Source organism: Monodelphis domestica, chromosome 2, assembly GCF_027887165.1.
Source record: "Monodelphis domestica isolate mMonDom1 chromosome 2, mMonDom1.pri, whole genome shotgun sequence".
In the NCBI taxonomy this organism is placed as follows: Eukaryota; Metazoa; Chordata; class Mammalia; order Didelphimorphia; family Didelphidae; genus Monodelphis; species Monodelphis domestica.
Genome location: NC_077228.1, coordinates 444,088,836 through 444,113,532, shown reverse-complemented (window position 1 = coordinate 444,113,532; position 24,697 = coordinate 444,088,836). Strand labels below are relative to the sequence as shown.

The following is a 24,697-nucleotide window of genomic DNA, read 5'->3' as shown; positions in this document are numbered from 1 at the left end:
GATTCTAAGACTGGAGATAGGGGATTTTTTTTTTTTAATTAGAAAGCCAAGAGAAGGATGGGGAAAACAGTTCCAATGGACATGTATACACAGAGGATTTCTCTCCCAGAGACAACACAATTGAGAATTTTGCCCCAAGTGTCTAAAGGAAGGTGACATATTGAACACAGAAAAACATCTTGGACCTTGTTGGTACCAAAAAAAAAAAAGGTGGTAGAGAGAAGATCATTAACTAGACTACTTTTTCATCCATACAAAATCTTTATGAGCCCCATAATGACACCCCCCAGATTAATAGTAGTCAGGAAAATTTTCAAAAGGGATATTGTGCAATACAACACATATTTACATTTAAATTGAGGAAGTCTTCTCCAGCACATGCACACAAAATAAAAATTCAGATGACAAAATCATGGAAGGACATGAACATGTAGCCTGTGTGATAAGTCATGAATTGATTTTGCAATTTGCCTCATTGGAAGGAATATCTAAGGAGACTATTTCATACAGAACATGCTTAAGGGAGAAAACTGTAGCTGGGGTAGGAGATCACTCATTGGTACAACTTGACCCATGACAGACTTTAAGTTCTACCTTGCACAGGGCAGTAATCAGAACAATGTTGAATTTCTTTTAGCTCAGTCATTATTTTCTCAAAGAAAGTTGGGGATCCTTTTCTCTTCTAAATAAGAGCTAGGAGAAACCTTAGCCTTAGACTAGACAAATACCTTTACCTTCCAATAAGGAAACTGAATTCCCAAAGAAATGAGGTGATAAAGGTCATAAGTAGCAAAGTTGAATTTAAATTTGGTTCTTGAACTCGGAATCCAGCTTTCACTCTATTACACTATCAAAGAGTTTGGGTCTAACAAAACACAGAAGTCTCTTTTGAAAATTATACTCCCAAACTAGCTTTGACTGAAGTATCCATTAGCCTTTCAACTTTGTGCCTTTCTGTCTAACCTTTAAAATAATTTCAATGTTTTTGATAGTTAATAGTTTAATTTGGGTCTGTCCTTTCACCTTCAAGCTTAATGTAGTACATCTTCTCTAAAAGCTTAAAATAAAAACAAAATTGGAAAGATTCTAACATCATTCCTCTCAAAATACCATAAAGTTATATATAATCACCAAAAAACATAACTAGTGTTCTCAGGCCCAGATTCCCTAGCCTGGAGCTTGAAGCATCCCCTACTTGGCAGCCCCTATGGAGATTGTTTTGATCCCTTGAGTGGAATCTTGGGCATAATCTATATTTTTCTAGGACCCTCTGCTTCCAGTATGGGGACTTTTTCCCAGTTGGAGGTAATCACATCACCCCTCTCCCTGTTTCATAGCATCCTGCTGAGGTTGGGTTGGGGGGGGGGTGATTGAGAGATGTGTATGTGTATATGTGTCTGTGTGTGCATATATGTGTGTGTGTGTATACACACATATATATATTTCTCATTTGTCATATGGCATGACATTTTTCTGCATTTTTCCCAGAAAATTGGTCATCTGGTGTTTTAAGATTGAATCGATATCACTTAATCACTCATTTTGGACTCTAGAAACATTATTTTCCACTCAGCATAAGCTGATCACCTGAAATTTTATCATCATGCCCAACACCTTTTTAACTCCCTCTTCCTTCTCTTCCCTCTGAATGTAGAGCTGGAGTGGGCAACATTAAGTCTCTCCCTTTCCTTGATAGAGGAAGGATATCTGAACTTTCCAGCTAAATCTTCTCTTTCCAGCAGCAGTTCTGCTTGTTTGAACTCCCAAACATCATGCCCCATGGGCAAGGAACCTTCTGGTGATGCCTCCAGACCGTTTCTTTCTTCCTTTTGTGTTTTTTCTTCCCCCAATGAGATTGTAGGCAACTTGAGGGCAGAGGCCGTGTTTCTTTTTCTTATTTGTATATAGCACGTAACATAATGCCTGGTACATAAGTGATGCTTAACAGATAACTTTGACTTTAACTGAATTTTAAAATGACAAACTTGGATTTTCCTCTGTTAACTCTAAAAGTCAATATGGTGAATCAACTAGGGACAATGCAATGATCAAAAAAGAGTTTTATTTTGGCATCCTCCTTACCTAGAAAAGATTCTTTGATTTAATTAGCCTAAAGAATGCCCAGCATGCCAACTCTCCTCTAGAGTATAGAAGCTTATTGCAAAGGTCAGAGGTACAGATAAGCATTATCTACTGAAACTAATAGATACTGTGCCATATAAAAATTGTGACATATAAAGTCATGTATCTTTTACTTATTGGAATGGAAAATTTGAACCCAGGTCTTCCTAGCACTGAGGAGAATTGTCTCCATGATACAAAGTTGCCTCTTGCCCAACCCAAACAAAAGGAAAAGTGTTGGAAGAATTTATGTTTGGAATAAATGCCTCAGGCTTTCTTTTACTTCAGAAAAAAAGATATTCTCTACATTGTCTGAGTGATTGACTTACCTATTATTCATTGTAGTTAAATCACTGTTCTTGGTGGCTCCTAACTGTCCCACGTATAAGTAAAACAGCTAATAAAAGATGCTAGCAGATAGGGAAAAGCTATCCGCACATTAAATACCACCAACTTTCATTCTGGTGTACTCATCGAACGCCTACCACCTACAGTGTGCCTGGCACCATTCTGTGTACCATGTGCTGTTATGGGCTGCACCTAGATACCCTCACATCTTAAGAACAAAAGGAATAATTGCCTATAAACCGTGTTTAACTGTACATTAGTGCTAAGTATAGCAAGCAGGGTGTAAATCAACAGCACGATTCTAGCTTGATTTCCTAAGGAAAACCTCCAGGCTTCAATTTTGTAGCTCTCCTCCTCTCTGCTCCAACAAGAACAAATAAATAAATAAAAAGGGGATTGTGGGAGGGAAGGGATGAAAAGGAAATGGAGACTGGAGGGGAGAAAGGGAAGAAAAACAGCTGTAAAGCCGATAATGAGGTTTGCAACTACCTAAGACATGATCTAAAGCATCAGAAAGTTGAAAAGTCCTGTTGTTAGATTTCCACTGTGCCTATAATGGCGAAATACACAACTCGGGGACAAAGGGAGCTCATCTTGTCGGTTAAATAGACTAGTCTGCTCAGGCAGGTTCTGTTTTTCATGATCCATTGCCCCAAGTAACATGCTCTGTATGCCACAATGCTGGGATAAAGGTTGATAGGATGGAAGAGCTTGTGTATGTGTGTGTGTACGTGTGTAGGGGTGTGGGAGGCATTGCTGCAAACAAAGATACAGTGTTTACCAGAGAGAATAAAATGTGACTCAAGTAAATTAAAGGCACCTTGGGAAATGCCTGAATATCAAATGGAGTTGCTCTGTGTCATTCCAGTGTGAGGAACTCAACACACGTTTTACCAAATTGCTACACTTACTGCCTCTGGTACTTACTCTGTGACCTCAGGCAATTCACGTTAATCTCCCTGAACCATAATTTTCTTATTTGTTATGTTAGAAGTTTCTTACTGTGGTTGTTTGTGATGTTGTTTCCTGGTGTTTGGATTAGAGTCCAAAAGGGAACTTTTCGTTAAAGGGAACTCCTGGTGAGATAACTCTCCCTATGGGTATGGATTAGAAGTTGTGCTGCAGGGGGCAGCTGGGTGGCTCAGTGGATGGAGAGCCAGGTGTAGAGATGTTCAAATAGGACCTCAGATACTCCCTAGTTGTGTGACCCTGGGCAAGTCACTTAACTCCCCTTGCCTAGCCCTTACCACTCTTCTGAGCCTCCTTGCTCACAGTAATGGCTCTATTCTAAAACAGCCAATAAAGTTTATTTTTTTTTTAATTTATTCTGCTATTTATATTCTTCAGACATGGATTGATTTGATCAACCAGTCAGACATTCTATATACATTAGGAGTGAAACTAAGATTAGATGGCCACTGAAACCTCTTTCAAGTCTGAGGTTTCATTGTTGTTCAGTTGCTTTTTAGTTGTGTCTCAGTTTGGGTGACCCCTTTTGGAGCTTTCTTGGCAAAGATACTAGAATTATTTGCCATTTTCTTCTCTTACTGATTTTATAGGGGGAGAAACTAAGTTAAACAGGGTAAAGTGACTTGGCCAGGGTCTCATAGCTAGGACTTCTAGACTCTGTTAGAGATACATAAGGTAATGGGAAAAACATTGGATTTGTAGGCAGGTTATCTGGGTTCATCACTTGTTTCTCCTTTTTACTATCCAGGTCATACTTCATGAGGGCTTGCACTAAATGATTTTTAAGGTCCCTTCCAAATCTCAACCTATGATCCTATGACCTTCTAACATCATATATAAGCCTCTTTTCTCACTTGTAAAATGAGTGTTGAACAATGTGACCTTGAAGCCTCTTGCAACTCTAGATCTGAACTCCTTTGAGTTCAGATGTCAAAAGCAGGATTCAAATCAATATTACAAGTTTTCAAAAATCTATTATTAAAGGATAACTAAGTGGTACAGTAGATAAGAGGATTAGCCCTGGAATCAGGAAGTCCTGGATTCAAATCTGGCCTTATTAACCATGTGACTCTGGGCAAATCACTTAATCCTGTTTACTTCAGTTTCCTCCTGTGATAGAGACATGAAGAGAGAGAGGTTTTCTAGGACTTGTGGGCCAAGATGCAGGGCTGGAGACCTAGCTCTCGATGTCAGTCAAGAGAAGATTCCAACGGAATGTTCCCGGGACTGGCAGTTGGGGGCTTTTGCTGGCTTTTTTGACTAGAAACTGTTACTTGATGAAATACAGAGGTAAAACTGTTCTCTGGCTGGCTTTTGACTAGTGAGAGCTGCTACAGGAACCTAAACCTGATCATTTGTAATGGAGGTATGAATAAGAAATGCTGAGGAATGCCACTACACAGGGATACTGGTACACAGGGGAACTACTTATAAAGGAATGCCCTGGGGTTTACTCTGGGGTTTGCCTGCTGATCCCTAATGATGGCTGATGCATCAATCTATTTCCTAATCTTCTACCCCCTTCACTCCCTCCCTTTTCCAACCCTCTTCACCCAGTTCTTCTTAAAGCCTTTGGCTCCTTCCCTCCCCACTTGAGTAAACTATAAAGATATTCTTTACCTTTCCTTTTTCAAGTTAAGGGGTTTATTAGGATAACAGGGTGGGAAACTGAGGTAAGAGAGATGAGGATTTCCCTAATCAACCCCAGAGAAAAACAAAGTTCAGTCTCTAAGTTTTCTTCTGGCCAGCTTATCTCTCAAATAGACCACCAACTCAAAAGCTTCTCCCCTGGTCAGCTTCCACTGCTCAGAGCCAGAGAGACAGAGACCAAGTCCAAAAGCCAAGTTTCTCTTCTCAGTGTCAACTTCAACTGCTCACAGTCAGAGAAACCCCCAAAACCAAGTCAGCCTCACAAAGGTCTTTCAGCCAGCTTCAAACCTCCAGGGAGAGAGAGAGTGACTTCCAGTCAGAGACAAAGTCCAAAAGCCAAGTTTCTCCTCTCAGCCCCCAACTGCCTCTCCTGGGAACATTCTGTTGGAATCTTCTCTTGACTGACATCGAGAGCTAGGTCTCCAGCCCTGCATCTTGGCCCATAAGTCCTGCAAAATCTCTCTCTCTTCATGTCTCTATCATACTCCATTTTAAAATGAGCTGAGGAAGAAAATGGCAAACTACTCCAGAATATTAGCCAAGAAAACCGGAGATGAGTCATAGAGTCAGAAACAACTAAAACATCTGAACAAGAATGATAAAAATGTTTAAAACACATGTGTAGGGGGCAGCAAGGAGGCTCAGTGGATGGAGAGCTAGACCTAGAGAAGGGAGGTCCTGGGTTCAGATATGACCTCAGGCACTTCCTAGGTGTTTGACCCTGGACAAGTCACTTAACCCCATTGACTCACTCTTACTTCTCTTTTGTTTTGGAACCAATGCATACTATTGATTCTAAGACAGATGGTAAGGATTTTTAAAAAACACACACATAAATAAAACTTTAATTGTAAAGCAGGATAGACTTTCCACTAACAGTAAATGAAAGGTCAACTGTCCATTATAATAATACATTTCATTATCACATAATTAAGACATTTGGGGGATATTATTTATCTTCCTTAACCTCAGTTTTCTAACTGTAAAATTCTAGCATTGATTCTATGATTCCCTGATTCTATATGTGGCAAATCCAGGTTTATTATTTAGATCTTCAAACTCCACATCCTGCTGAATTCCTATACCCTGTACTTTCCATTCAGCTTTACAAAAAAACATTACTATTCATGATCTTGTTTATTTTTTTTAGACTACATGTCAGTACAATTTTTAATATAAATTTTCTGAAATTTTGCAATCTACATTCTCTCATTCCCACCCCTTTTCCTCCTCATGAAAACAGGTAATATGATATAAATTGTACACATATTATCATATAATACGCATTTCCATTTTCATCATATTGTGAAACAAGACTCAGGTTACTTATACTAGAGAAAATTCCGTAAAGTTAAAAAAGTAAAGAATGCATGATCTCTTTTGATCAATAATCTTGTCAGGCAGGTTATCTACTAAATCCTAGAGATTTTGTGGAGTTCTCTACAAATAATCACATGGTGTGGTGACTGATGTTGACTTGAAATATCTACCAAGTTCAAAGGGTCAACTCTACCTGGGTAGGCACTTTTTATTCACTTAAGTGACCAAAAAAGTCAATATAGTATAACCCAAGACTACCAAGGAGCTGTATCAAGGGAGACACAGCTTGAGTTTAAGCCTTCCTAACCACCCAAGGCCCCTGGGAGAGCCTGGTCACCTGGAGGGAAGAAAGGAACCATACCTGTGAACAGATTAGAAAGTGGTTCTATCAGTCTAGGATATCTATTCCTTCCAGCTATGCAAATTTGAACCTCTACCTGTTTTAGTCAATGGTCTTTAAGACTTGGCATAAACAAAATAGTGATCAGGTGAATAACTTTTTGGTGATAAATCCCTCTTAATTAACCAGACTGTTGCTCTATCAATAGACAAGATATATTGTCAAGTTTACCTTAAGTCTTTTTAGCTTGATAGGGTCTTCCGGACCTTGTGTGGTACCTGATTAGTCATTTAGTAAATAGAGCCACTTCTGCCTCAAGATGAGGATTATTTTTTTTTTTTTTGTGAGGGAAATGGAAGATGATGATTAGAAGGACATACTGTGGGACATTGGGAAGAGTGGACTGGTTTTGATGTGGATTCAAATCTGCCTCTGATGCCTATTACTTGTTTGACTTTGAAAAGTTCCCTTAATTTCCCCAGGCTCCTTTCCTTATCTGTAAAATGAGGAATTTGGAATAGATGACCTCTGAGGTCCCTTCCATCTCAAGATATATGAATCTAGCAGTTTAGGAGAAATTCATTCTTATGGGAACCCTTGAAGAAGGCAGTATGGCCAAGGAACATTATAGATTGAGTGAATATCATGTTAATTGCCCCTAAGGTCTCGAATAAAACTAGGGGATGTTCCCTCTTGGGAACTTTGTGACTCCCAAAGGAGTCTTTTATGTTGAGGAAATACCAATAGATGAACAGGACCAAGTATGAGAGTTTATAGTATCATAGATATAGTGTTGAAAAGGATACCAGGAGTTATCTGGCGAAACACTCTCATTTTTATAGATAAGCTACTGGAAGCCTAGAGAAGGCAGATTATTTCAGTAAGGTCACACAAAGAGGAAATGTCAGAACCAGGATTAAAATTCAACGGCCTCTTGACTCCAACACTAGTCCTCATTTGACTATATCCTTTACCTCTTCCTGGGCCAAGCCAAGTTCTTGAATCATGTAAGTGTTAGAGTTAGAGAGTAGTAAGAGAAAGCACAATAAGGTAGAGGAAGCAAACTGTTGTGAATGGAATAAAGGGTAGGAATCAAAGTGTTAGACAGGATGGCAGAACTCCATAGATACTCAGGAGGTAATGCCCTATGAAAAAGAGAGTGAGTTCTTTTGGCTGTTGGGCTCAGATAAAAGTCTTTTACATTCTTTGTAAGGTTAAACAATGCCTGTCCCCTTGATTTTTTGCTAGCCTGAATTCTTTCATGAAAGCTAAGGGCCTTTCCTGACCCCCCTTTTTTTTGAGACCTTAACATTGGCCAAGTTCTGATTTTCCCAGGAGAAGTGCTGAGTATAGGCAAATCAAGCCAAATTCTGACACTGCCAAGGGAAGAAAAAACAACAACAACCAAGTAGGGACAAAATAACCCATTTGTTGTTGTATGGTAGGTTCTGATTCTCCATGACCCCATTTTTTTTTTTGGCAGATACCAGAGTGGTTTGCCATTTGTCCAGGACTACATAACTAGTTTTGAGGTCAGATTTGAACTCATGAAGATGAAGTTTCCTGATTTCAAACCAAGCACTCTATCTGCTGGCCCACCTCATAGCAGTGTGTTAGAAAAAAGCTTTCAATATTAAAACAAACCTCTGTACACTTAACCTCTTGATATAGAGATATATTTTTGTTTTAAAGTATATTTTTTATTTTACAAAAATTTGTTTTCTTTCTTTCCCATTTTCTTTCTTGCTACTCATAGAATATTAACATTTAACTAATAACTTTACAAGAAGGGTTTTTTTGTGTGACATTAGTTCCTTACAAAACTTAGTGCCATAGAAATGGAATTTGTTCTTAATGATAGTTGAGTGGGGTAATAGAAAGGACTCCAGAACTGGTCAGGAACACCTGAGTTCAAACCCCACCTCAGACACCTTCTAGCTTTGTGACAGTGGCCAAGTCACTTAATTTCTTTCCACTTCAGTTTGCTCATCTATCTGCAAATTGAGGAGGATGATAAATTTGTCTCCTAGGATTATTGTGAAAGTCAAATGAGGTTAATATTCGTAAAGTAATTTACATAATTTTAAATAGCTATATGAATGCTAGCTATATATATATCTTTATTATTAATTATTAATTGAATATTCTCTACCTACAGAGCACAGTGGTAGACATTGTGGGAGATACAAAGTTGTTAAGCTATGGTCCTTGTCCTCATAGAGTCAAAAAGGAGCATAAAAGTAATATACCAGTAGCTATTATACAAAATAGAATCTGGAAATGTAAATGAGAAATGTGAAAACTGCATTTAGAGCTCAGAGGAGGGATAGAATAAATTGTAAATGGGTTGTCAATTATCTATGAGTCTTTAGAACTTATGTTCACTTAGTAAAATTTCTTTGCTCTTTGGCCTCTCAAAGGAGAGTTTCTTAGTTCCAGAATTGTAAGTTAATCTCTTAAAAATATAACAGAAAAAAGTATTTCATTGCTTGTGACTAAAGAACACCCCATGACAGTGTTTGGTAGAATATTTTTTCAGGTACAAGATTAGATGTCCACTGAAATCTCTTTCAAGTCTGAGATTTTGTTTAGTTATTTTTTAGTTGTGTCCCACACTTGGTGATTCCTTTTGAGGCTATCTTAGCAAAGATACTAGAGTGGCTTGCCATTTTCTTCTCTAGTTCATTTTATAGATGAAGAAACTAAGGTAAACTGGATAAAGTGACTTGCCCAGGGTCACACAGCTAGTGCGAGGCCATATTTGAACTGAGAGTCTTCCTGACTTCCATCTTAGCACTCTATCCACTGGGCCCACTAACTGTTCTCAAGTCTGACATAGTCAGGTTCTAGAAGGTGACTAGAGAGAGGGATAGACCTGGAGTTGAGAAGACATAAGCCCCAAATTTGCTCAAACTATTAGCTTTGTGACTCCAGGAAGGGTACTCAACTTCTCAGCCTCAGTTTCCTCATCTGTCAAATGAGGATAATAGTAACATCTACCATACAGAATTGTGAGGATAAAATGAATTTGCATATATAAAGCACTTTGAAGTACTATATAAATGTTGGCTATTACATTATTATGGAAATCTTTGCTTGCTATAACTAGTGATGCTAAATTTACTGCTTACTGACAGAAGTACAAAGCCCTTAAATTTGAGGAAATATAAGTAATAGTTAATGATTTTCTCTGTAAGAGTACTTATTCAAGCCTATATTCTATAGCTTTGAATGTTTATTTAATGAACTGAAAAAACTACAGGTATGTTTCTGGTATGTGACTGCTAATCTTGAAGCTGTTGATTTATTATTTTTAACATTTTAGCAGTTCATCGCCATATAAATATTTTATTAAAAATCGAGGGTAAGGACAAAATCCAATTCCAGCAACTAGTGCACTTGAAGTAACATTATTTAATATGTTCTGAAAATGGTGCCCCATTTCTAAGATTGGAGTGAATTGGCCTGGCATTATATCACTTGAGAAATCAGTTCAGCCTTAAAGAATGGAGACACTAATTAAATAGAGAAAAGCTGTTCCATAAATATATGATGCAAACAGAAAATAAAGTTAGCAGTAGACACCCTCATCAAAATGTTTTTTTTTCAAGGAAATAGCTATGTTAGAAAATATATAAGAAGATATATTTAATGAGAAAAATATTTTAAAAACTATCTATTTGACAAGTATGATTTTTTATTAAATTTATGAGTTACATTTTCACACCATCCTGAGAGAAGGACCACACCTTCATTTCTTTTTTCAAAATATTTTCTTTATTTTTCCAAATAGCTTTTTATTGATGTCATTTGGTTTTTTGCATCCCCAAATTTTCCCTCCCCAGGATCTTTCTCCTGCCCCCCTCAAAAAAAAAGTCATCTCATGTAACAAATAGTACCTTTTTTTCCCAAAGCATCATGGATCAAGTAGTCATTTATTTATGTAGTTTATTTATGTTTTAAATGCATGTTATATAAACAAAATACATAGTCAATTCTTTTACTCCCTTCTACCTGCCCCCCTCCCCCAATTCTGTCATTCATCCTATAAAGAAAAAAACTTTTGAGAACTTTAGTAAGAATATTTTTTTAACTCTTATCTTCCATTTTACAATCAGTACTGTGTATTGGTTCCGAGGCAGAAGAATAGTAGGGGCAAGGCAATGGTAATTAAGTGACTTGCCCAGGGTCACAATAACTAAGAAGTGTCTGTCTGAGGGCAGATTTGAACCCAGAACATCCCATCTCCAGGGCTTTCAATCCACTGAGCAACCTAGCTGCTCCTAGTAAAGAACATTTCTAAATATAATTAAGTTAATGACTTAAGTTTTTAGGAAGCTTCTGTTTGAAAATAAAATTTGGAAAGTGCTTCAGTTGACATGTGAAGAATGAAGAAAACTAACTTTTTTAGTAGTTTCTTAATACTACAGTTTTTTAATGCATGTCTGTAGTGGCACCATGACCATCCATATTTAGCAATATAATTTTCTACTGAATGCAACTGATTAGGTTATATTTAGATATGGTTTTAGAAGGGTAATAGGATGGGGCAGCTAGGTGGCTCAGTGAATTGAGAGACAAGCCTCGAGATAAAGAGGTCCTAGCATCAGATCTGGCCACAGACACTGCCTATCTGTGTGACCCTGGATAAGTCAACCAATCGATGCTGCCTTGTCCTTACCATTCTTCTGCCCTGGAACCAAGACAGAAGGTAAGGGTTGATTATTTTTTTAAAAAAATAAGTGTTTCAGGAACAAAAATGGATTTTTATTATTCTATTAAAAATAAAATTAGGAACATGATTCTTATAAATTATTTTCTGGTTTCCTATGAAAGTAAATTTTGTAATCCTAATTTAAAGATGTAAAACTGGTTAGTTACATATTTCCTTACAGTCAAAGTTCTAGTGGTAATTTTAACACCAATTAAACTGTGCTTCAAAGTTTTTATATTTCAAAGACATATAAATAAATCCATTTCAATCACTAAGTTCTTCCTCATCACTGAAATATGTACTTTTCTTTATCCTTGGGCGTCTTGAATCATCTGATGTTGAGGGTTCACTTGCACAGGGTTTCCATCTTTGTTGATCTTCTTCAATTTTAGCTTGCTGGAAAGCTATGGCTTGGCTGAGGCTATCGAGAGCAGGGTCTTCTCCTTCACCTTCACTTTTTTCCACTTCTTCAATTTCTTCTTCCAGTTTAATAATTTTCTTTCTTTTTTTCTTTTCTTTCTTTTTTGGTGGTTCACGTTCTCCAAGCACATTTTTAGGACAAGCATAACTTAGGTGACCTGTTTCTCCACACTCATAACACTGAGATTTATCAAAATAGTTGCGCCTTCTGATGAACTCAGCAGCTCTTCCATTGTCAATAGCAATGCTTGCTTTGATCACTCTTCCAAATAACTGCTTATTATTTAGTGCCCTTGAACAGTTTTGTGCTGATTCTTTATCCAAAAACAAAATAAATGCAACACCTTTACTCTTCCTGGTATCTTTGTCTTTCATAATAGTAACTTTTACAACTTTTCCATATTTGGAAAATATCCTGTATAAGTCATTGTTTGTCAGAGAAAAAGGCAAGTTGGATACATACACAGTACTTTTACTTGGTGCTAATCCACCACTCATTTCTTTCTCTCACAGTCTGGGGTGCCAGGACCTCCGTAGAGTTTCTCTGTACCACTGGTGACTCAGCCCGACTTTCTCTCCTCAGGTCCGACAAGCAGCCACAACATCCCCAGGAAGGTGTCTTAGAGACAGATAGCAACAAGCCAGTCTTCTCTCTTCCTTATTCACAAATAATACCTTTTAAAGACAAAAAGGAAAAAAGTTTAAAAATAAACAAAATTAATCAGTATATTATAGAATGCTAACAAATATGTCATGTGCCACATTCATTGAGTGGAGGTATTTTTCTTTATCAACAACTTCTTTTACAAATTTTCTTTACCATAAAATCTCTAATGTTATTGAAAATCCAACATACACACAAATTATAAGTTATGTAATCCAACACACTTTCCAATTCTTTCGAGAAACAAGTATTTATTACCTACTTACTATGTGCCTCTCCTGATCTCCTTGGAGAGAAGACTACAAGTTATTCTACTGTATTAACTACATTCAAGAGGCCCAAGATAGGCCTGAATAATCATTACAACATTCCACCACATCAACACACACTGTTACCCAGGATAGCATTAAACACTGACTGTTCCCTTAGTGATTGACATGCAATCAAGTAAGCCAAATAATGGAAATTCAGTAGTTAAGAATGAAGCAAGTAAGTTAAATAGAAGTGAATCCAGGAAAGAGAAAATGGCAATTGTAATATAATGTATATTACTTAAATAGAAAATGTCTAGAGTCAATAAGAACACTAGTTGGCTATTGGTCTGCTACCTAAATCTGGTGGTGATGGAAATCTATATTACCATTAAGTTTTATTGGAAGGGTTAGTAACTTAGAATGTCCTGAAGGACATAAAGAATCATGGTAATTAGAACTGAAATGGGACACAGTTCTATTAGTCTCCAATTTCTAATGGCCTTTGGCTTTTTAGTGCTTCCTAAAGCACTCAACAAGGCATCTATATATTTATTGTAGGTGGCCAAGCATCACCAAAGAAAAATCAGGATATTAACTATAAAGTGTATCCATAACAAAATCCCAGTGGCAGCATGAAACAGAATGATACAAAAGTATGGGATTGTAACAGTTTGCATTAGAAAGCTTTGTATTTACCAGTTATTTCGTTTTTGAAAGTATTGAGAGGCATGTAAAATAAAAGATAGCAAAATGATAGAATTAGACCCAAAGTTCAAATGTATTGGACCATTTGGCAAACATTCATTAAGTATCTACTATGTGCTGAATCCTGCGCTTGATGTTGAGGATATGAAAACTAAAGCTCTTTCTAGAAGCCACCAAAAGAAATGCAGCTCTCTCTAGAGTTTTTGTTGTTGTTTTGGTTTTGGTTTTGTTTCTTTTTATCTGAGGAACTTTTAGGTAAAGACCTACCTTGAAGAAATTAGAAAATAAAAATGAAAATTAAGAAATTAAGGAAATTACCATATAATGAGAAGATGGCACTTGAATATTTTGGGATGTTTGTCTCTAAATGTAGGAATTTTCCTTTTGCATTTGGTAGTTTACTCATAGGGTGGTTTAAAAAAAAACCTATAATTTCACCTTTTCCCATCTTGTTTCACACATTCATCACTTTCCACCCACTAAGTAATTTCAATTGCTGTCTGTCCCCCACCTCCCACCCCGAATCCTGATAAAATTAGTCAGTGTTTTGTCTTTACAGTGCCCTTGGAAAGGATGATAACTATAGTCCATACTATGCTGAACAAATTTTGGAGTCCATTGTAGTTTAAAGGAACTGCTTATATATTACAGTGGATTCTTGATTGATTATAATGCTCAGAATAGTCAGAAAGCCTATTAAACATAGAGCAAAGGTACCATACCGGCAAAGGTAAAATCAAGGCTCATTTTTGTTTCAACCCTTGTCAATAAAAGAATTTCTAAAATAATAACATAGCAATTATATAATTCCTGAGGATTTGCCAAGTACTCTTACATGTATTATCTAATTTGATATATAAGATAATTTTGTGAGTTAGGCTTTATTAATATTCTCCTTTTATGGATGAGGACACTGAAGCCAAAAGAGGTAAGTGACTGGCTCAAGGTCACCCAGCTAGTAAATGGCTGAGGCAAGATTTGGATTCATCTTCCTTTCTCTAAGTCCAGCACTCTATTCACTAAACTATCTAGCTTATTTTAAGGTGTAATTATACATTCCTATTATTGTAAATATGCTAATTATAATTGTATTGCCTTTTGGTTATTCTGAACATCATTTCTTAAGGTTAGTGCTGTACCATGTGGATATAAGGAGCCTGAGTTAATGTAGGAAAGAGTTACCAATACCAGGAAGTACCCCCAAAGGCTAGTGTATGTGGATATTTAAAAATGTCTTTGGTATCTTTTTTTAAAATTTGGTTTCTTTCTGTTAAAAGAAAAAATGGTAGGAATCTGCTCAATCACAAGAATTTCCAGTCATTTTTTTTGATTGTTACTGTTATATAACATCATATAAAGTAATTGTTTGAGGTAGGAGTAATAACATTAATAATGATAGCATTTATGTAGCTCTTTAAAATTTGCAAACCACTTTATAACTCGTTTGAACCTCTCAAGAATCCTAGAAAGTAATTGCTATTATCATCCTCATTTTATAGATGAAGAAACTGCGCAGAAAGAGATGAAAAGACTTGACCAGGTTCACATACCTGTAGGGTATCTGTGACTGGATTTGAACTCAGATTTTCCTGACTCCTCCACCACAGGTCCACTGCACCATTTAGCTACTTTATTTATCTTTAAATCTACTTAAATGAATGGAAAATTCAATCAATCATGGCTTGATGACAAAATGCTCTGTACTAAATGTCAGGCTTACATTAAAGTGCCATTTGGGGAGATCACAAGCTAGGAAACATTGAGTAAGCATGTGACCTCCATTAGCCACAGTTTCCTCATCTATAAAAGGAGAAAGTTGAACTAAGTGACCTCTAATGTCCCTTCTATCTTTGACATTTCTGAGAATCATATTTAACATACTCTGTAATGTGTAAAGCTCTACAGTGGTTGGTTTGGGTTTTTGAGAGGAGAAACAAGGATTACTAGTGATGGCCACAATATATTTCAACAATACATTTTTTGTAATATGTTTTATAATGTTAATGTTTTCCTTTTTATGTGAAAATGTGACTAATATCCCATTATCTGTTTGGAAAATGTTTTGAGTTTTTATTTCATGAGTGGTAATAGATTAGCCTGATAAACTCTTTCAAAGCAGGACTTAGTCAGTTTGCCTTTGTATCTCATTGCCTAGAGTGGTGCCTAGTTGAGTAGATAGTTAATAAATATTTGTTGATTGATTGAAGGTTTGACCTAGTCACATTTCCACTCTAATTCCTCTTGAGATAATATAGGCAAGACTAATTTAAGATCAAGTCAATAATGACTGCCTAGTGATCAGGATCAAAATATCAACACAAAAGTTATCAAGTAATTATTTTTTACTTATATTTCCCTGCCTTGGTTACCTTCGGAACCTCCTCATGCAAAGTTTGCATTTTTCTCTGGAATAAGACTTTATCTTAACTGTGTTGAGAGAACTCTTTTGCCTTCTACTCTGCAAATGTAGGGGCTCAACATAATAAATTATTTTGCTGATGTCTTCTCAAGTATATCTGTGTCTTACCAGAAATGTTGGTGGCAGTGGCACATTATGATAAAATTTCATTGTGATAATTAATTTTCCAACCAATGAACATTTTTTGAGCTAGCACCACAAATACTAGTTGTTCAAGGCAGTCATCCTCACTAGCACAGTAAACAGTTTGTTGTCTTACTGTATAAAAAGTGTAGTTTGTTGTCTTACTGTATTAAATGTGTAATTTAAGTGCTGAAATGTGCCCTTTGGTGATCAGGAGTCTTGTGAATTTCTTTAACCTTAATTAATGCTTATCTTTTCCACATAGAAGACTAGGCATGAGTGGAATGATGGAATTATCTTTTCCTTCATTTTTAAGTGAATATTATAGAAGCATGAATTCTTTGGGGAGAGATGATTTTATAGTTTGTAGATGTTGCCACATACTTTTAAGGTATCAGAAACATTTTAAAACTTACATGCACATACCCAGTTCCTAGGTAAGCACAAATTTACAGTGTAATGCAGATTTAGCACTAGATAACAAACCAAGAGGTTATTTGAATTTCAAAATCATGAGTGCTTTAATATTTGATAGGCATTGGGTGTACTGAGTTACTCAGCTGGCTAATGGGATTGTGATTGATGCTGAGAATGAAGGAGCATCATACCTGTCCTTCCCTTTGGGAGAAACTGAACATAGGAAAAGGTTTGGGCTCAGGAGAGAATTATTTCAATAGCCTGCCTTTGGCCTGGATTGAACAAGATTTAGAAAAATTATAAAATACTGTCAAAGTATTAGATTCCTAAAACTAATGATTAATATATTCACATATATTAAAAAGGAAACTTCCCCTCTCTATATTTTCCATTAGTATTTAGGTTCAGTTATAGTCCTTTAGCCATTGATAAAGATTAAAGATTCAGAACATTACCCCCAGGGAAATCCACTACATTTAATATTCAACTAAATGTGCCTAACCAAAGAGGCACAATTTCACATAAAAGATTGTTCTGAATTTCTTAACTGTATCTCATTGTTGTCCACATAGCTGTTTTGCTGATCTAGTAGAAGGGAATTGCATTACTTAAAAAAACATGTCTTACTGAAATAGTAATTACTTATATGATATGATTAGATTCTCTACACATTACATTAGGATTGTCATGATTGACTTATTGATTTGTTCACTAATTCATTCCACAGAACAGAAATTTCAATATTGATTTTTAAGATATTAGCTCGATTATGGCTCTGGCAGGCAAAAAAAAAAATGTCTCAGTGACTCCTTTATAGCTATTAAAAATCATCAGCCCTTCCAAACTTATTAGTTTCAACAATTATTCAGAAATAGAAGTCAATTAGAAGTTCCAGTGGAAACCATGGAAAGAAATTTCCCTGGGGAATAAATGGGTTACTTGGTAGTGTTGCTAAGTCAATTAAATTAGATCCTGTATTTTGCCAGGACGTAAAAACTCTCAACATGTCTAAGTAATAAGAAAAAAATCAGTTTACATCTTAGCAGCATGTCATGAGACAAAACAATTTTTCACTCACTTGAAAAAAACTGCACATTATGCTTTTGCTCTCTTCTGTTAACATTCTATTGATCTAAAACATTGCTAATCAAATCATATTTCTTTAATTTCTCTTTCTCCTGTGTCAGGGTGGAAAGAGGAGTAGGGGGTGGAGGATAGAGGGACATCATAACAAAGTCAGCAATGACACAGATGTGCATAAGTACTGCTACTTTATCAAAGTATTTAGGAAGCTAGAGGTGTTTTTGGCAGGTGCAGATAACTTGCGTATGATTTTGTTTTGTTTTCAGATCTCATATGTGGTTAGTTTAGACTCCACGGATAGATGGAAAGCCAGGAGACGTGAATGGGATAAGCCACAAAATAAGGGTTTATGGGTCCAGCTAAAGTTATTCAAGGAAAGCAGGCTCATCAGAGAATTAATTACTCTCTATAAATTCTATCAGCCAGCAGGCTTATGGTTCAATAGTCCTTCTCTCATCTCACTACTGTCATTACGCCTAAATCTGTTTCAGGAGAGGTCTTTCTCTTTTCTTTACTTTTGGTTTTTTCTTTTTTTCCCTTGAGATGAAGGCAAGATGATAAAACACATGGCATCCTGTTTCTCTTGTCTCACTATTACTGCTATTTTTGATGAAGTACAAGTTAAATGAAATCAAATAGTTCCATAAATGCAAACTCCACAAATGCATTTAAAAATAAAATATAAGTTATCTTTACTTTGGGAGTTTAAAAAATATCCCTACTTAAATAAGCAATTGGGGACAACTGAGAAGTTGAGTGGATTGAGAGTCAGACTTAGAAATGGGAGGTCCTAGGTTCAAATCTAGCCTTAGATTCTTCCTAACTGTGTGACCTGGGGCAAGTCACTTAACTCCCATTGCCTAGCCTTTACCACTCTTCTGCCTTGGAACCAACAAACACATAGTATTGGTTCTAAGGCAGAAGGTAAGGGTTTCAAAAATAAAATAAGCAAATTTTCTACTTTGATTAAGGCCCTCAAGTATTCATAAAGTTGCTAAAATTTTATAAAGTTAAGAAAGCTTAGAAATCATTTAGCTTGATGCCCAAAGTTCATATTTATATAACATTTTCTAAAACGTTTTTCAAAATTCTTTTCACCACTGCCTTGTTATGTAGGCAGTGCACATATTATCAAAGTTTACATGACTTTTCCAAGATCAGACAGGTAGTAAGTATAGAATCAAGATTTGAATCTAAATTTAGACTCCTGTTCCATATGTAAGTATTAAGTACTGTGAAGGATACAAAATTAATCAGCAAGAATTTATTAGGCATCTTCTTTGTGATAGCAACTGCCAATTAAAAAACCAAAATGGAATAGCCCTTTCTCTCAGAATAATCATAGAACTTAGACCAACTTCCTATGCTAATGCTACATTCTATATCCTCAGTGAGTTTTAATTTATGGATATTAGTACTACATAATTAAGCTAAACTCTCATCTCTTGAAACCTATCAAGATACTGCCAGGTGTTCATGATTTTATAAATACAGTAATAGTTCACATGTATATTTAGCATCCCTTCTGAGTTCCTTTCATAACTTGCACTCACAGTCAGAGTTTAAATACCCACAAGGCAGCTACTACTTTTAGGTTTCAAGGTAAAAAAGTGTGAGATTTAAAATGGTTGAGGTCTTAAACTGTAGTGATTTAAATAGTGGAAGATATAAATTGTGATAGATATAAGAGAGGGTGAGTAAATTTGACCGCAGAAATATGTTTCACTACAGTGTCTTGGGTTTTATAGAGATTTTAATTAACAATACAATGAGCAATCAAAGAAAGAGAGAGAGAGTAAAAAAGGAATAAGAATGAAGGGCCTCAAAGCCAATATGGCCTAGACCTGAGTCTTAAAAGAGAAATCAGTCAGTTTTTTATAACTCACCATAAGATCTGTTTAAGTAAGGATTTCTAATGACACCAGGCCAGCAGCATCTCAGCTGCTTTCACCAGCTCCCTCCTCCATCTGAATGTTTCAGAATCAGTCTCCTCAGAATGAGTCTCTCCAATCTGAATGTTTCAGAATGACTTCCCAGCTCTTCCCTGAGCTCTTATTTTTAAGGGCAAAATCTCCTATGTCACCTCCCCTAAGTCCTTACATCTACCAATCACAGTAGACATTTTTTCTAAAAGACAGCCCATTTTGAATTCACAGCTGAATAGATTAATCTCTTTAGTAAGTCAGAAAAAAATGCTGCCATGTCGACAAATTTCATTAAGAAAAAACCTCTGAATAAGTTATCACCCTTTTAGGTTTAAGTAGTTTACAAGTTGCCCCACCTTTATAGGTACTTAGTATCCCATTGTATCAATTCTAAAACAGTCATAACTCAAAGAACTTCCTGTCCCTTCCATAAGCATGGATCAAAGTACTTTTCATTGTTCTCAAGGAGTTCTCTGTCCTAAAGCAGTCCTAAGTAGGGTGGAGTAGGGATATTCCCAAGGCAAGGTTGAGACCCCACATTCAAGTAGAGTTCTCACCATCTGCTAGGGAATTTTTTTAAGTAGAAGATTCCCCAGTGGGGGAAATCCCTAACACTCATAAGTCTGAGAAATTTTGAGGTTTCCAAAAGGTATCTATACCCCTAAAACTATCGCTTGAGTCCCCACCAGTGGGTTACCTTTTACAGTCAGCCAATAGTAAAAAAATTAGCTTAACACAAGAGCATTCCCTAAAATGGAATAATAATAGTAACTGTAAAATATCCCTCCCATCTATCTGGGGCACCCTCTTTCACTCATCTACAATATTCTTTAGAAGATTTGGTACAAACACAGAGGTACAGTGGTAATGAGGAGAACATATAAGGAACACATGTGACTAAGACAACTCACTTCTCTTTTATTTCAGAGCCCTCATGTCCTTTCTCTTCCTTGCTCCCTCCAAGTGGAGTATCAATTCAGGGTTCCTCAAGTCTCTTTTTTCCACAGCACAACCAACTACCAAGGCCAATTCTTTCTTAAATCCATAGTCAGTTCTCTTCTCTACTTCCAACCTTTTCACTTCTTGACTATATCCCATGCTTTGAATGCTACCTTGTTATACCAATATCTGTCCAAAAATTATATATCTTTATTCCTTGCTTCAAACTCTACAAGCCTACTTAGTGCAATGTCTTCTACTGGGTGTGGAGCACCTTTGCAAAGCATCATAGTGGGTTGAGAGATGGTGGAAATTCCACATTTTCTCCTGAGAAGTCAGGGCACTTCCATGTTAGATGATAAATTCTTTCTCTATTGTTGGCTTTTACTTATACCAATTAGAGGAGGAAGGAAGAGAATAGCATTTATATGCCTTTGTTGTGTCAAACCCTATGCTAAATGCTTTACAAATATTATCTCATTTGATCCTTCCCAGAACACTGAAAATTGGGTGCTATTAATTGTTCCCATTTACAGTTGAGGAAATTGAAGCAGACAGAGGTTAAATGATTCAGGTTTTCTCGACTCTTGGCCCAGTGCTGACTCTCCTATGCCATCTCACTCACTGCCTCTAAGCTGCTGATTTGACAAGCTACTTTTTAGAGTAACCAGAGTGTGTGGTCAGTCTTTCACCAGCCAAAGGCACTTCTCTCTTTTAGTTCATTCAATAACTTTTTCACATTTTATGAAAACCATATACGTCTTTACACTCAGTTATTTTTGCCACTCTTAAAGTGATGATATTTTGGCAAATAATCCTCCATATATACATAAAGCATTTACATACACACATAAATTATGAACAGAGACATACATAGACATATAATATATATAATACAAATGCATATGTATTGTTTATAATATGTATATTATGTAGTTCATGTATATAGTATATAGTTATAATATATATATTAATCTATACGAACATACATACTTATATTATTATTTAGCACAGTTTCTGGTCCCTAGTAGGTTCTTGATTGCTTATTGACTATTGGATGGAGTGATTGATACAGGATAATTCTGAGGGACTTATACTACTATTTACCTCCAGAGAAAGACTATTGGAATTGGAATGCAGATTAAAGCACATGATTTTTTACTTTAGTTCATTTGGGATTTTGGTTTTACATGATTATTTTCTTAAAAAATGAACAGTATGGAAATATGTTTTACATGATAATACTTATATATGGTTGAATTGCTTGCCAGCTCCAAGAGGAGAAAGGGAAGAGAAGGAGAGAGGAAATTTGGATCATATAACCAGAAAACTCATGTGGAAATTTGTTATTACATGTAATGGGTAAAATAAAATATCTTCATTACTTAAAAATAATTAATGGGTTGATTTATTGATATATGATTCCTTTTATAATACATAATACTCATTACATCCCAGTGAAGTACTTAGTAACATAAGAATTCCATCATTGCTTCTGCCAAAGCTTGTAGCTTTTAAAGGATAAATAAATATTTCCTACCTACTTTCTGTTCTTTCACATTTTCTTGTTGCCAGGTTTCTTCTCTTTCTGTCTATCTTACTATACAGTGTAGATTTTAGTTCTAAAAAGTACATTTTGATTTTTTTAGATTTTGACACAAAGAAGCTTTGATAGAATGACTTTTCTCTAGCCAAAGAGCTTTCCTTTTTCAAATGTTTGGGAAGGTATTTTAGTATATCTTAGGAAAAAACAGATAGGGAATGTCTTTTTAACTTTGGAGATGAGGAACCTGAGGCATATGGCTTTCCAAACATTTGGCAGTACTGACTTTCCAGCAACTTCTTTGCTTCATTAAAAGAACCTTCAGAAGATAACTAGTTCCTAATTAAATGCCACACTAAAATGAGTCAACAAGTCTTCCTTGATTAGACCAATACAGTAAGCCAGATTGTGATGTCCCCAAAAGAAAAAAAAAAAACAAACACATTTCCTTGGATTGGTATAATCACAAACTGGTTGTTGATATACAATAAACCAAATTCACTAAAAAATGTCATTTATTTGGGGGAGAAGAAAGGAATGAAAGGACAAATATAAGAATGAAATAGTTAAATCCTGTGAAAACATTTTCTTTAGAATATAAATTTGGCATTTATGCTTTGGAGACAAAAGTTTTATCACCTAAACTTCATTGTTATGGATGCTTGTTGTTATAAGGTTTGGATTATTTAGATACAAACATTGGATTTCTAGAAAGCATTAACTAATTTACCTTACATGACCAAGATGCATTTTTTATATCTCCCAAGGACTTAGATAAAATACTAGTCACCTATAAAACCTAAAAAGTATCATTTCCCATTTCCTATGCATAGCATGTGAGAAAGGCTGAAGCTCAGAAACTCATATTTTATAATGTCCCAAGTCTACTGTAAAAGAAGACTGGATCTCTGTAAATATTATCTGGGCTTTGAAGCAAAACTGTTGTTACATTTTTTTGATAATTTTGGATTGTTCCTACTGAAGCCTTGTTCTCAAAGCTGTGTAATGCTTCTGGATAGAAGGTCTAATGACAACAAGAACAATAAATCCTCAAAATCAACCAACATGCCACATCATAGTCAGGGATTTTTCTTCCTATTTAGTTAAAGATCACAGTGTGTACTACTTTTCCAACAAATCACAGAAAGCACATTAAGATACATTTTTGTTAACTACATGCTCACAATCGTCATTGGAGATTTCTACCAAATTCCATTAAATTCTGATACTCTGTACAGTAAATAGCCATGAAAACACTATGGTACTTAGAGCAAATCCTCCATCCCCTGCTAACACCTTATATTACAACCGTCTAATTACCATGTTCTGCAATAACCTTTTGGGACTTCCATAGGTAATTAGAACTCCAGAGCTTTTTTGCAATAATCCAGTAAGGACCTCTTAACTAGAAAGGATTATGAGGTACTAATATTTTTTGTGCCCACATATTCTTTACAGTTAATTGTTTCAATTAATATTTGGCAGCATTGAAGAATTTCATGAAGTTTCATGAACTGAGACAATTCAATGCTAAACTCAGAGATGAATGAGTTGTTTTATGGTCATTTAAAAAAAATACGAATCTTTTCAGTAATCAATATACACTCTTTGGAAACAAGGGACAATAGTTCCAGTACTAATTTCTTTATTTTTTCCTGGAATGTTTTAGGTTTTTTTTCTTAAGAAAGTACATAGGCAATTTTGGTCTCTTCAAATGGTTATTCTTAGTGTGGTAGAAAGAATACAAGATGTAGAATCAAAGAACCTGAGTTCATATGCTGTCTATTAATTATTACCAGTGTGCCCAACTTTGATCAAGTCACTTAAATTTTCTGGACTCAATATCTTTATCTGTAAAATAAATATGCTTGTTTAGATGACCTTTAAGTTTCTTTCCGGATCTAAATTTATGAACTTATGGTTATTATCCATATATGGTAAATATGACAGAAGCATATGGAAGAACTTAAGTGGATTCCCTCATTTTCTCCTGACTTCCAATTCCATTGATCAAATTCATTTTCTGTTAGGAATCTGATACCTTTTTTGGTATAAATAGTAAACCTATGACATTTTCACAATATAGTAATCATTAACCAATATGTCTCTGTAATAGTGTGGCAGAAGCAATTATCTGCTTTAGAATCAAATCAAGGCCTCAGCATAAAAATGGATATTTATAGCCATTGTTTCTCTTTTCTGGAATAGATCTCCTCTGGGTAAATGACCTATATAAGCCCTCCTATCAATACTGATTTTATTCCTTGTGTATGGCTTAAATTAAAGACATAGAAGTATGATTTATATGAGGTTTTCTTTTATTTTTCCACATTGAACTGTCCTCCTGACTTAATAACATATTTGTAAATATCTTGTTCACATATTGAATATATTAGAATAGAAAGCTTCCCATACTATTAACTTATTTTTTAAATACCTCCACCTTTAGCCTTCTTTTCTATTTACTTATTATTCTCCCCATGTATTTGTGATTATAGGGATAAATGTGTATACCTATTTTATATATATACATATATATTATTTAAAGTATTCTGTAAATCTCATCATGATGTGCAGGAAAGATGGTGAATTCTTTGTTGTGATAAAAAAAAATTCTATCTTCTATTTTTTTCTCTTTGTAAATTTGTAGAAGAGAAAATCCAATATCAATTTATCTTCATAAAGGACCTTTAATTAAATAGTTTTTGTGACCTTCAAGATGAATATCTTTTTTTTTAACTCC

At 35.5% G+C, this 24,697-nt stretch overlaps 2 protein-coding genes across 5 annotated transcripts in view; one reads left to right on the top strand and one right to left on the bottom strand.

Annotated features, from left to right (window-relative positions):
• The window catches only part of PRKN (parkin RBR E3 ubiquitin protein ligase), a 1,990,036-nt gene that overhangs the window by 1,375,843 nt on the left and 589,496 nt on the right, over window positions 1–24,697 (top strand). The window lies entirely within an intron of this gene.
• Window positions 11,530–12,552, bottom strand: LOC100028090 (zinc finger CCHC-type and RNA-binding motif-containing protein 1-like). The gene has a single exon (XM_056814369.1). It carries the CDS (start codon window positions 12,378–12,380, stop codon window positions 11,727–11,729), a length of 654 nt encoding a protein of 217 aa, XP_056670347.1. The 5' UTR covers window positions 12,381–12,552; the 3' UTR covers window positions 11,530–11,726.